The 14,641-nt window shown below is 39.0% G+C and overlaps 1 protein-coding gene across 8 annotated transcripts in view; it reads right to left on the reverse strand.

Moving 5' to 3' along the window:
- ZNF674 (zinc finger protein 674) overlaps positions 1–14,641 on the reverse strand; it is a 28,106-nt gene that overhangs the window by 9,814 nt on the left and 3,651 nt on the right. For 6 of the 8 annotated variants that reach the window (XM_082446506.1, XM_082446508.1, XM_082446505.1 and 3 more), the window contains 2 exons: positions 13,595–13,721; positions 13,178–13,276 (listed from right to left, as the gene is read on the reverse strand). In XM_082446506.1, the coding sequence (XP_082302632.1) occupies positions 13,178–13,276; positions 13,595–13,721 (226 nt within the window). Of the gene's footprint in view, positions 1–13,177; positions 13,277–13,594; positions 13,750–14,641 lie in introns of all 8 variants that reach the window. The other 2 variants (XM_082446510.1, XM_082446511.1) reach the window with 2 other exon arrangements.

Raw genomic sequence — 14,641 nt, forward strand, 5'->3', positions numbered from 1 at the left:
TATGCTTAGTGAAATAAGTCAGACAGGGAAAGACAAATACCGTATGTTTTTGCTTAAATGTGGAATCTAAAAACTAAAACAAATGAATATAACAAAACAGAAACAGACTGACAGATACTGAGAACAATTTAGTTGTTACCAATTGGGAGAGGGAAGGGGGAGGGGCCAGATAGGAGCAGGGGATTAAGAGATAAAAACTACTAGGTATAAAATAAATATGACACAAGGATGTAATGTACACACAGGGAATACAGTCAATATTTTATAATAACTTTAAATGGAATATTCTATAAAAATATCAAATCACTGTGTTGTACACCTAAAACTAATATAATATTGTAAATCAACTATACTTCAATAAAAAAGAAGAAAAAATATTCAAAAAAGAAGTCTTTGTGTGTTTGTACGTGTATGAGTGGCAAAAACAATGAAGTGAGCTAAATCTTCATCTTCCATAGCAGAAAATTTTAAATAATTTTTGTAAGATATATGTAAATTATAAAGAACAGAGATACCAAAAAGTATCTGCGTATCCACCACTCATTAAAAAACAAATTATTTTTACCTTTGAAGTTCTTCATGTGCCCATTTCATTCTCTTCTCAGATAATCACTATCCTGAATTTTTATGTTTGTCATGCCCTGACTGCTTCTCAGCCGTTTGGCTAAGACCAAGTACATTATCATGCCCTGGATATTCATTATAGTTTTATCACATTTATTTTATTCTTTAAACCTCAGGCATGATTTAATTTGATAAAAATTAAACTTTTTTTTAATCAAAAGAGACTACTGCCTTGGGTCAGTAAATTTGAAATCTCAGATGAAACATAATTGTCTAAAAAAATGACCAGAATTGACAGACGATATAGAAAACATGAATAAATCAGTAATTATTTTAAATAACTATAAAATTCACTAGGTAATCAAAAGTCTTGCCCTAAAAAGGGGCCTCTTATCCAGATGTTGTTGCAGATGATTGCTATTAAACTCTTAAGAACAGGTATACTTCAGTCAGTGCAGTTTCAGAAACTAGGAAAAAAAAAAAAAAGGGAAGAGTACCCAGTCTCTTTTATGCAGCTAAGATAACCATAGATACCAGAATAAGAGTAGAGTACAAGAAAAGAAAATCTAAGATCTGTCTCACTTCTGAACATTAACGGAAAACTCTGAAATTAAATGAGTAAACTGAATTCAATTAATTTAAAAAATGTTTTACAACTAAGTAGAGTTTAGTGCAGGAATGCAAGAACAGTTCAACATGAGAAAATCTATTAATATAATCCACCACATTAATAGATTAAAGGACAAAAAAATTATCTTCCCAACAGATGCAGAAAATAAGCATTTGAGAAAATACAACACACATTCATGATTTTTTTTAAAAAAGTCTTAGTCAACTGGGGATATAAAAGAAGCTTTTGATGAAAGCTATCTTTCAAAAAACCACAGCAAATAATGGTGAAAGTTTTAGAAGTTACATTTTCTCTCTGTGCCTCAGTTTCTCCTCTATAAAATGAGGATAACAACCAGTGTCCTTTACAGGCTCATTTGGAGGATTAAACTCTGTAATGTGTACAAAGCACACAGAATACTGCATTTGTGGCACACAGCAAGTGCTCACACATTGACTATCATTACATTTCTAGCATTGTCCTCATCATTATTTCCATCAGAATCAGAAACAAACAAGGAATTCGCTATCACTGCATCTACAACACTGTACTACAGGCCCTGACTAATAGAATGGGAGAAGACAAAGAAAATGTATAATTGGACAGGAAAATACAAAATTGTTTTTATGAAGATAATTGTTTACACAGAAGACCCAAGAGAATCTAAAAACTATTAGTATTAATAAAAGCATTCAGAGAAGTTTCTGTCCACAAGTTGAATATATAAATATCACTGCATTGTCATACATTAGTATTAACCAATTAGGAACCATAATAGGAAAAAAGATCCCAATCACAATTGCAATAATAGCTAAGAGGTATCTAGGAATAAATTTAACAAAACATGTGCAAGCACTTCCTGAGGACAAGTTCAAAACATTACTAAACGGCAGAAAACACAGGTTGAATAAGAGTTCACTGATGGTAAAAGTCAATAGAGTAAAGATACCAAACCGCAACCTACTTCCAACTCATCTCCAAACACAGTGCAATTGCAATTGAAATCCCTACTAGTTTCCCATGGAACTTCACAAACTAATCCTATGATTCCTATTTGAAGACCAAAGAGTCCAAAGAGATACGGAGAATCATCCTACCAACTATTTACAACATCAGTAACAGTAAGAATGGTGTAACAGTTGACATTTATATAGCATTCACTCAGTATCAGGCACTTTTAAGTGCTTTACATACTTTAACTCATTAGAATAAAGTTATAAAAACATGCAAACGGGGGCTTCCCTGGTGGCGCAGTGGTTGAGAATCTGCCTGCCAATGCAGGGGACACAGGTTCGAGCCCTGGTCTGGGAAGATCCCACATGCCACGGAGCAGCTAGGCCCGTGAGCCACAACTACTGAGCCTGCGCATCTGGAGCCTGTGCTCTGCAACAAGAGAGGCCGCGATAGTGAGAGGCCCGCACACCGCGATGAAGAGTGGCCCCCGCTTGCCGCAACTAGAGAAAGCCCTCTCACAGAAACGAAGACCCAATACAGCCAAAAATAAATATAAAAATAAATTAATTAATAAAAAAAAAACAAAAAACAAAAAAAAACATGCAAATGACAAAGGGACAAACAGACCAATGGAACAAAATAGCCTGGGAGCAGACCCACATGGATATGGAACTTGACCTGTAGCTGAAGGGGCATCACACCCCACTGTTGAAAGGGTTCAGTATGCGGCATGATACAAGTGGATGTCCACGTGGGGAAAAAAGGTGATGTAATAGTTTCCTTCCTCACGAGTTATATAAAAATAAATTCCAGGCAGATTTTAAGAAAATAAAAAGCAAAATTTGAAACTTTTAGAAGAAAATTATATGACATCTTTATGAGCTCAGTCAGAAAAAAGTTACATAAAATTATACAAAAAGCACAAAGTAAACAATTGATCAATCTAATTACATTACAATGAAAACTTCTATTAAAAAAACACCAGCAATAACCAAGATAAAGAAAAGATATTGACTACACACGAAATTGGAATCTAGACTATAAGAATCTATATAAATCAAAAAAGACAAACACCCCAACAAAAACACAAATAAAGGATATGCACAGGTTAAGTCACAGAAGAGGAAATCCAAACAGTCAACACCAAATATGAAATGACAAATACTTTTACTCATAATCAGGGAAATGAAAGTTATAATAAGATACCAACTCATACTTACCAGATTACCAAAATGTAAAGAGTGTGCCCATACTACAGTTCGAGAGAGAGAGAAGAGTGCCGTCACTGCAGAATGTTCTATTGGGCAGCACTGGTCTGAATCATGCATTGTCTGTATCATCAGTATGGCTGCATAAGGTTACAGAGCTTTGCATTTTTACATTGACGCTTCCTGTTCAAAAGCTGAAGTTTCAGATATTTGAGAAGCTACATCTGCCCACCCAGCTGCAATCCATGCTCTTAGGGAATTGGTTTAACATGATGTTTATTAAAACCCATGTAACAGCATGGTGACTATAGTTAATAATACTGTATTGCATATTTGAAAGTTGCTAAGAGAGTGAATCTCAGAAGTTCTCATCACATGGATAAAGAAGTATGTATATTGTACATACATACAATGGAATACTACTCAGCCATAAAAAAGAATGAAATAATGCCATTTGCAGCAACATGGATGGACCCAGAGATTATCATACTAAGTGAAGTAGGTTCAGAAGGAGAAAGACAAATACCATATGATACCATGTATATGTGGAATCTAAAATATGACACAAATGAACCTATCTACGAAACAGAAGCAGACTCACAGACATAGAGAACAGACCTGTGGTTGCCAAGGGGGAAGGGGGGTGAGGGAGGGATGGAGTGGGAGTTTGGGGTTAGCAGATGCAAACTATTATATATAGAATGGATAAACAACAAGGTCCTACTGTATAGCACAGGGAACTATATTCAATATCCTGTGATAAACCATAATGGAAAAGAATATAAAAGAGAATGCATACATATATGTATATATGTATCGCTGAATCACTTTGTCATACAGCAGAAATTAACACAACATCATAAATCAACTATACCTCAATTAAAAAATCTATTATGAAATTGTTTTATAAACAATTTTTTAAAAGTTCTCATCACAAGGAAATAAAAACATTTTAAAAAACCCCACTCTTGGGCTTCCCTGGTGGCACAGTGGTTAAGAATCCGCCTGCCAATGCAGGGGACACGGGTTCGAGCTCTGGTCCAGGAAGATCGCACATGCCGCGGAGCAACTAAACCTGTGCACCACAACTACTGAGCCTGCGCTCTACAGCCCATAAGCCACAACTACTGAGCCCAAGTGCTGCAACTACTGAAGCCTGTGCGCCTAGAGCCCGTGCTCCACAACGAGAAGCCACCACAATGAGAAGCCTGCGCGCCACAACTAGAGAAAGCCAGCGCAGCAATGAAGACCCAACGCAGCCAAAAATAAATAAATAAATAAATATTAAAAAAAAAAACAACCCCACTCTTTTTGTTTCAAACGCTGGTAATAAAATACTACCAAGTGCTTCCCCAGTCCAGAGGCCTTTGCAGGACTTAAAATGAGTAGGCCAAAACCACTTAATGTCCCTCAGCAGTAACAGACACCTTAAAACTATGAGTATTAAGGTTGAAGAAGCTGAGGAAGAAACTTTCTTCAGAGAGAGCTGTTGGAAAGCTGTGGCATTTTCTCTAACAATAGGGGCGGGAGTAGTACATTTGCCTCAGCCCTAATCTAGTAAGAAAAACTTCAAAGAGACAACTTGCTTGATATACACCCAGTAGAGTTTTGGGGATGCAGGGGACTTGGCACCTGATTTGCACCTAGAAAAACTCTACAGGTGACAGGCAGGGTGAGGCAGTCTGTGACCGCAGAAAAGAGGTTGCATGCGGGGTGAAGAGATCAAGGTGCAGATCCCACCACACACACGTACTCCACAAGCCAGATGTGGACCCTCTGGATAGGAACAGGATTGGGTTACTTTGGAGAGAGAGCTTTCTGCTAGTATCAAGGTGACCTCAGCAAAAAGAGATTGGAAGTATACGATGGTGCTGTAGGGTGAGGGTGGGGAGGAGATATATTAAATAACTCGTTGGAAAAGAGGCACTGCCTATATTGAGGAAATTGCAGTCAAGGTTCCTAGCTGGGACGTCTCCAAGGAAACCATAAACATGCCAGGGACAGGAACAATCAGTCTTTGGAATCTGCCACATGCAGAGGGCATCGATATCAGATCACATCTTTATCAGTTAGGGCAAACTGTTTTTGTCCTTTGTATGTCCTTCCTTCCTCACTTGCTTCACCCAAGGAGCCAGAGATGGCCTAGTTGTTGCGTAGGGGAGTGAGGGGGAGTAAAGAAAGAAAAAGCTGAGCATGCTTCCTTTGCTACTAAAAACTCCAGCCTGAAGCACTGAAGCAGGCATTAGCTGGAGAAGAGATTTCCCTTTAAATGAAGTTCATAGTTTTCACTTCTACATGTGATTAGACTTTTTTTTTAACTAAAATGGGACTACCACACACCCTCAGAAATTAAAAGGATAATAAGGAAATATTGTGAACAGATTTATGCCAATAAATTTGACAACTTAGGTGAAATGGACAAACTCCTTGAAAGACAAGTTACCAAAGTTTGTTCATGAAGAAATCATCTGAATAACCCAATATCTATTAAAGAAATTGACACTGTGGTTTAATGCCTTCCCACCAAGAAAACTTCAGGCCCAGATGAGTTCACTGGGGAATTCTATCAAACTTTCAAGGAAGAAATAACACCAATTCCATACAAATTCTTCCAAAGAACTAAAGAGGGGATGGAATACTTCCCAGCTCACTCTATGACTTCACTATCTTGATTGTGGTGATGGATTCTTGGGTGTGTACATGTCAAAACTTATCCAATTCTGCACTTTAAATACATGCAGTTTTTTGTATGTCAGTTACACCACAAATACAGAGGCTAAAACAGCTAAATCAGTACTTAGAGGCAGTCATAACATTCACAATGCTTATATTATAAAGGGAAGCTATCAAATCAGTGATCTAAGCTTCTACCTTATGAAACTAGGAAAAGAGAAAATTAAATTCAAACTAGCAGAAGAACAGAAGTAATAAAGATAAAAGCAAGAACGAATGAAATCAAGGTTTCCATTTCTAGCCACAGTGGAGTATGTCTAGTACAGCCCCTCTCTCCTGCTGATTATTGCAGCTAAAAACTCTGGACAAAATATATAAAGCAGCTACTTAGGACTCTGACAAGTTAAAAAAAAAAAAAAAGCAGGTAGACTCTGAAGGTGAGTCCAAAAGTGGAGAAGCAGCCCATACACCAGTGAGTTTCTTTTTTGTCCCTGCTGTTTTTTCACAAGACTCTGTCCCAATGGCATACAAAACTCCAGAAGTCCTGAGCTCATCCAAGAGCTGTGTGTACAAGGGAAAGCAAAGACTCACACCAAAGCTTTAAGAACTGAACAAAACTAAGATTTCAACCACAGCTCAAGTCTAACACCTGAGCGACAAATGCATGGAGACAACCGTAAAACAGGAGAGCAAAGGCTCTGAAAACTGCACAAAGACTTAAACCACCACTCAAGACTAAAGTCTCAAATTAACCCCCAAATGGTGCATACACAACACAGATGCAAACGAGCACAGCAAAGGCTTTGAACACCGAACCAACCGGAATCAACACCCACAGAAGGCAAGACAAAACTAGTGGTTTGAATCTAACTAGGTTTATTACATGATAAACAAAGATTAAAAGGAACAAAACAATCACCCCTATCTAAGATAGAATCCAAAATCATTCAACATAACAAACTAGCAAAATGTGACCAATTCTCAAGGGAAAAGATAATCAACAGATGCCAGATGCTGGAAATACCAAAGACATTTAAGCAGCTGTTGAAACTAAGCTCTATGAGGCAAACACACTTGAAATTAATGGATAAACAGAAGTTCTCAACAGAGATACAGAAACTGTAAAAAAAAAAGAAAGAAATTGAAACTTTAGAACTAAAAAAGACAATATCTGAAATTAAAAACAAACAAACAAACAAAAACAACACATGGGATGAACTGAGCAGCAGAACAGAGATGACAGGGGCAAGAGTCAATGAACTTGGAGTTAAACTGACAGAAATGATCCAACCTGCCAAGGTGAGGAGTAGAGACAAAAAAATTGGGAAAAATAAAAGAAATACAGCATCAGGTATTCCTGGGACAATATCAAAAGGTCCAACATTCATGTCATTGGAGTCCTCAAAGGAAAAGAGACTAGTGCAGAAAAAAGATCTGAAGAAATAATGGCCAAAAAACTTCCCAAATTTGGAGAAAGACATAAATTGACAGATTGAAGAAGCTCAGAATACCAGAAACAATATAAACTCAAAGAAACACCCAGAAATATGACAATCAAACATCTGGAATGCAAAGTTAAAGAAAACATCTTGAATATAGCCAGGAAAAAAAAAAGCACACTGCATATGAGGAAACAATGATTCAAATGACTGTGACGTTCTCATCAGAAACAATGGAGGCCAGAAGATAACGGAACATCTTAAAAATACTAAAGGAAAAGAAATGTCAACCCAGAATTCTACACTGATGCAAAAATATTCTTCAAGAATGAAGACAAAATTTTAAAATCCTCAGGAGAACAAAAACTAAGAGATCTTGTCACCAGCAGACCTGTTCTAAGAAAAATGATACAGGATCTTCTTCAGGGTGAAGGGAAATCATATCAGAGGGAAATGTGGAACTTCAGGAATAAATAAAGATCAACAGAAATGGTAAAATATCTGGGTAAATATAGAGACTAGTTTTCTCCTTTTGAATTCTTTAAGGTATGTATGACAGTTGAAAGCAAACATTATAACATTGTCTGAGGGGTTTAAAATATATGTGGATATAATACATTTGAAAACCTATAACATAAAGGAGGGAAGGTAAGAGACCTATATTACTGTAAACCTTCTACATATGACTTGAAGAGTTAAAATATAACTATAGGTGGTGAAAGGGTTAAGTATGTATATCTTAATCCCCAGAGCAACCACTAAATTAAAAAAAAAAAAACCCACAGGAGATATTGACAAAAAGCAAATAGATATGTTTAAAATGAAATATTTAAATTGCAGTTGCATTCCCTATGCAAGACCTATGCATTCAAAACTACCAAATATTACTGAGATACTGAGATGAATTTTTATAGACCTAAATAAATTGAGAGATACACTATGTTTGTGAATCGGAACACTCAATATTGTTAGTATTTCAATGATCCACAGATTCAAAGTAATCCCAAACAAAATCCCTGTAGACTTTTGTGCAGAAATTGGCAAGCTGATTCTAAAATTTATATGAAAATATCAAGGACCAAAACATTATGAAAAGGAAGAACAAAGTTGGAAGACTCACAGTACCTGATGTGAACACTTAATGTAGGCTACAGTAATTAAGACAGTGCAGTATTGGCAGATAGACCAATGCTTATGTGCTCAAGTGTTTTTGACAAGGGTGCCCAGGTAAATCAGTGGAGAAGAGACAGTCTTTCCAAAAATGCTGCTTGAACAATTAAATATGCATATGCCAAAAAAAGAAGAAAAACAATGACCCTTGCCTCATACCAGGTAAAAATATCCATCTCATTATTGGCCATAGGCCTAAATATAAGAGCTAAAATTATAAATCCTCTGAAATAAAACATATGAGAAAATCTTTGTTACCTTGGGTTACAGAATTGTTATATAGGGCACAAAAAGCATGGAACATAAAAGAAAAACTTGATAAACTGGACTTTATCAAAATTAAAAATGTCTTTTTATGGAAAGACACTGTTAAGATAAAAACAAGCCACAGCATGGGGGTAAAAACTTGGAAAACACATAGCTGATAGAGGGCTTGCATCCAGAATATATAAAGAACTCTCACAACTTAATAATAACAAAAATGGCAACAGGTTACAAGAAACAGTTCACCAAAGATGTATAGATGGCAAATAAACACATGAAAAGATGCTGAACATCAGTTACTGGAGAAATGCAAATTAATATCACAATGAGATACTCTTATACAGCTACTAGAAAGAAAGACTAACAATACTAATAATACCAAGTGCTGGCAAGGTAGCAGAACACCGGAACTCATATGCTGCTGCTGGGCATCCAAAATGGTACAGTTACACTGGAAAACAGTTTGGTAGCATCTTGTGAAGTTGAACATACACCTACCACATGACCAGGCAATCCCACTCTAGATATTTACCTAAGAAATATGAAAACATGTGTCCACACAAAGACCTGAACATGAATGTTCATACCAGCTTCTTTCATAATAACCAAAAGTTGGAAAAAACTCAAAAGTGCATACCCTGGTCTATGGATAAGCAAATGGAGTATCATTCGGCTACAAATAGGAACAAACTGCTGATACATGTCACAACATGGATGAACCTAAAAAGCATTAAGGTAAATGAAAGAAGCAAGATACATAAGGCTACATACTCTAAGATTCATTTATATGACATTCTAGAAAAAACAAAACTAGAAGAAACAAGATCAGGTGTGGGAGTAGGGGCGAAGTTTAATTGTAAAGGGGAACAAGGGAATGTTTTAGGGGGAATGAAAATGTCCAGTATCTTGATTGTGGTGGTGTTTAAATGACTATATATTTGTTAAACCTATAGGACTGTACCCTTAAGAGAGGTGAACTTCATGGTATATAAATTATACCTCAATAAACCTCCTTTTAAAGAAAAGAATGCAGTTACATCAGAATAAATATATCATAACAATACATGGAAAATGCATGTGGAAATTACGTTAAAACATTACCATATACAACCCACTATCATATTGTGCTATTTATGCATTTCCTTTTATTAAACTACCTGTTAAGCATTAAGGATAGAAAAAATACTAACAAATATTTAATTCTAGTTAATGATATGCCTGTGGGAATATTTAGGTGTGAAGTGTACTGATCTCCATAACTTACTTTGAAATGCATCCCACACAAAAAATAAGGGAGATTGATGGAAGAACAGAGGAATTAGTACACAAATAGGAGATAAAGCAAATATAGCAAAACATTCATTGTAGAATCTAGGTGGTATTATATGGATGTTCAAACCATAATTCTTTTGCTTGTTTTGTCTGAAAATTTTCATAATAAAATGTTGGGGGGAAAAGGAGCTGATAAAGAACAGCAAAGTAAACTCAAAGAAGTAGAAGTAGAAATAAAAGTAAAAGGAAAACGGAAAACACACAATAGAGAAAATTAACAAAGGTAAAAGTTCTTTCTGTGAAAAGCTCAACAAACTTAAAATAATAAATATGACAGTGAGGCTACTCTTGATACTTGGATCTTGATAGAAGATTTTTATTATCTCAGAATGACCAGAGAATTTATGAGACCTGTCAGAGATTTCATCCAGGGGCCAGAGGAGAATACAGGCCCTGAAGTAGCTTAAAGAATGGAGGAATGGGGGAAGAGAACCAAGCTGTTGCGCTCCTGTTTTCCATCCCACCTGACCTGTGCTCCTAGGTGATGGCCTTGCTAAGTCTCCCAGTCCTTTGAACCCCTCTCAGCGGACAGTTAAAGCAATGAATCTCAACTAGACATGGGCTTCACAACTATCTAGGGTGTTATTCACAACGTGCATAACTACGCCTACCCCAGATTTCTGAAACAATTTCTAGAGGGTGGGGCCTACTCATGAGTATCCCAAGGGTTCCAGAGGCCGCTATGTGATACACCTCCAGTTGACGACCACTACATTTAAAAAAATATTCCGTATGGCTAATAACAACACTAAAAAGTGTGATAATATATATTGAGAACTTCCTCTATTCCAAGCACCCTTTTTGGTGCTTTACATTCATCAACTCATTAAATTCTGACAATCCTGTAAATTCTAGCATTAGCCCCGTTCTACAAACAGGCAGAGAAAGGCTAAGCCACGCGTGCAAAGTGACAGCTTGTGAGTGAAGAAGCCAGAATCTGAATCCAGGCTGTGAGCTCCAAAGCCCAAGCTCTTCACCACTGGGCTGTGGAAGAATAACAAACCTCCTTCCTCTGCTCCGGTCCAAAACAATCAAAGCAATACTTATCCAGTGCTTCTACCAGCCCCCCACCTGGATGAAAGAGAATAAGATGCAGGCTCTCGCCTCTAGGGGTTTGTGTTCCCCGCAGAGAAAAAAGCCACAGGCACTTGGCTAGGTTTTAAAAAAGTTACCAAATGGAATGCAAACATAGAAGTTTAGCTATGTTATTTAAAGTTACAAATGTAGCTAACAAAGAAACAAAAAATAAAAATTTAACAAACATTGAGAAGAACAGGGGAGCAGAAGGCCGAGGTGTAATTGAGGTAAATCCTTATTTTTTCATAGAGGGAAGAGAAAACTGACAGCTCCAGAAATGCAGGTGTGAAGGTATTCGCTGGACCTATGGAGATGCACATGAGAGGATTTAAAAACAAAAACCTTGAAAACAAGCTGTGCTTGGAGGTGTGACTGGGAATGCACCGAGATTACTTTGTACCCCATAATGTTCTGCAGACTTAGACTGAACATGTGCATGTGACACTTTTAATATAATACAGCTTGTACTATAAGGGAAATGTGACTCAAAGGGTGGAAGGTGCCTCCGAGTTTGTGCTTCTTCCTTCCTGGAAACACTGGAAGCAGGATAAGGCATGCCATTACCAGACAAGAAACCCTGATGAATCTCTACAGGGCAGCTGATACGGGATTGACGGAGCAATAAAGAGGGAACTGGAGTCCAAAAAGTCCCTGGGAGAAGGTACAGGGAGGTGGGTGCACACGCCAGCACAGCTGTGGAGGCTCTGAGCGACAGGGTGCATCTGCCGGGCAGGAGTGGGCTCTGGGAAAGACAGCTGGGGAGTCACCTGGGATCAGCTGGGCCCGCGTCTGACTACAGCTGCAGCCGTGAAGCTAAACTCTAAACAGCTGCTGAAAAGCAGATTCAGATTCAGTAAATCTGAGGTGGATCCCAAGAGTGTGCACTTCTACTTTGAGGCTGGGCCATGCCCAGGCTGCTGGTCCACGGACTGCAGTGAATAGTTACAGCGCTCCAGACAGACTTCTTCGGGAGGGGCCACTGAGTGGCCACTGTGAGTGGGAGAGAAAAGCAGGAAGACCAATGTCTGAAGACTTTCTGGATAAGGGGCCCTGAGCAAAAACAAAGAAACAACAGAAAAGGAAAGAAGCAGCTCTGTCCAGAACTGAGACACTGCTCACTGAAGCATGCCATCGTGGGAGTAATATGCCCTCAAGTTTATTTATTTTTTTTAATAAATAGAGATAACACAAAAGACAAAATAATGGAGTGGGAGGGAAGTATTGACAAGAGGAGGAATCTATCAACAGGCGGAATCAAGTCAGATTTGGAAGAGCCTCAGAGAAATAAGAAAACAGAAACCTGTGTGAAGTTGACACTGTTTAACCACAAAGTGAGGGCAGACAAGGACGTGGTGGTACCTGGCCTGGTAGAGCTGAAGGTCACTAGCAAAGCTTTTTTGTCCATCCCAACTCCAATAAACCAAGTAGGATAATTTCCCTGAGGTTAAAGACTCTGCGTTTCAAACTTCGAGGGTCCACAGTATGCCAAGGAAAGAGGAAACATCACCCCTCCATCTGCTTGTCTTCTGATGAACACGCAAATGCCCAAGAGAGGGGGAAAATCCCAACAGCTTCCAGAAAGGAGAGGGAGGAGGAAGGAGACAAGGCTGGGCACATCTCCCTAGCCACCCAGATGCTGGAAGGTGGAGACGGGATCTACAGAACAGCAGTGGCTGCCTCTGTCTGAACCCCAAGAACACGGGGCTGCAGAGGGGCAGCAGGTGGGGCATCGTGTGGATATCACAGCAGCTCGTTCCATCAGACCCGAATTGTGTCCCCAAGTCTAGGGTTTCTGAGAAGAACTCCTGGGCACGCCCCCGAGGCCAAGCTCTCCCTGACCCACCAGGTCCCCTTGCCATGGCCCTACTGGCCCGGTGCAGGCTCACCTGGACACCTCCGTGTTGGGCTTTCTCCAGCTGCCATCCTGGCCTCCTCTTCTCCTTGTCCCAACCTGAAGATCCTACCTGGTTGGGCCATGAGGAATCCTGTTGAGGGGAAATGACAGAGGACTTTGTTATTGACACATGAGGCATTCCGGAACCGAGGCCCATCCTTGCAGGGCAGAGGTGGTCTGGCCTTGGTGACTGCCCCGTGAGCCCAGCTAGCAGGCCCTCAGTGCAGACCATCCACAGAGAAGGTGAGAGCACGGACATACCGTGCAGGGTGCAAACGCCATTATGAATTCTTGACCGTGAGCCTGAGGCCCGACTTATTCAGGGCCCAGACGCCCCTGAGCTGCAGCAGCCGAGAGAGAGGGAGACATGAGGGCGTGCGTTCCAGTCACCCTGTGAAGGGTCCCTCACCCATGGAGACCAGGTGGCTGTAGTTCTCCAGCATGACATCCCTGCAGAGGTTCTTCTGAGTGGCGTCCAGCTGCTGCCACTCCTCCAGGGTGAAGTCCACAAACACGTCCCTGAAGGTCAAGGTTCCCTGCAACAGCACACTCCTCCTTAGCCCACTGTCAAAACAAGGGGGGCAGTGGGGGGGGGCACTGGCATCTAGACGGTAGAGGCCATCGATGTTGCTAAATATCCTCCAATGCACACGGCAGCCCTCCACAACATAGCATTATCTTGCCCAAAGGTCAAGAGGGCAGAGGTGAGAAAACCTGGGGTTGAGCAGTGAAATGGAATGATCAAGAAAAGGACTAGAATGTGCTGTAATATGCAAAAAGAAGAAAATAAAAAGAAAAAGAGATTCTTATATCAAGATAGATAAATAGGCACACATGATTTTCGGAAGAATGCATGAAAAAATGGAGACACAAAGACAGGGTGAGAGGGAAAATTATTTTTCACCTTTTGATGAACAAAGTTTTGTTTGAATTTTTTACCATATGCACAGAGTACTTTTTAAAATACTCAATTCATTAATGCTCTATTCAGAACATGTTTTTAGAATTTTGGCATCCATATTCTTAAGTGAAAGTGGTCTTTCGCTTTTTGCTTTTTTGTAGTTATCTTCCTTGAATTTAAGTTAACTGGCATCATAACATGTACTGGATTCCTTTTCATCTTTTAACAGCCTGGAAAAGTTGAACACAGAAATTATCTGGTCTTTAAAATTTTGTGAAAGCAGCAATTAGTCCAGGATTTGGGAGAGCAAATTTAAAGTGTGAACACCTTTGATTCAAAACTCCTACTTCCAGGTGTATTCTCCATAAATACCTGTACTAATGGGCCAAGAGATACATAGAAAGTTGTTCATGAGGCACTGTATATAATAGAAAAAGAAAATTAAAAATCTCAGTATCCATTCGTAGAGAAATAGTTAAATGATACTTCTATACCACGAAATAGGAACTGAAATAATCTTTATGTATTGATGAGGAACAACACCCAGAACATAAT

This window comes from Balaenoptera physalus (genome assembly GCF_965194825.1).
Source record: "Balaenoptera physalus genome assembly, chromosome: X".
Taxonomy (NCBI): Eukaryota; Metazoa; Chordata; class Mammalia; order Artiodactyla; family Balaenopteridae; genus Balaenoptera; species Balaenoptera physalus.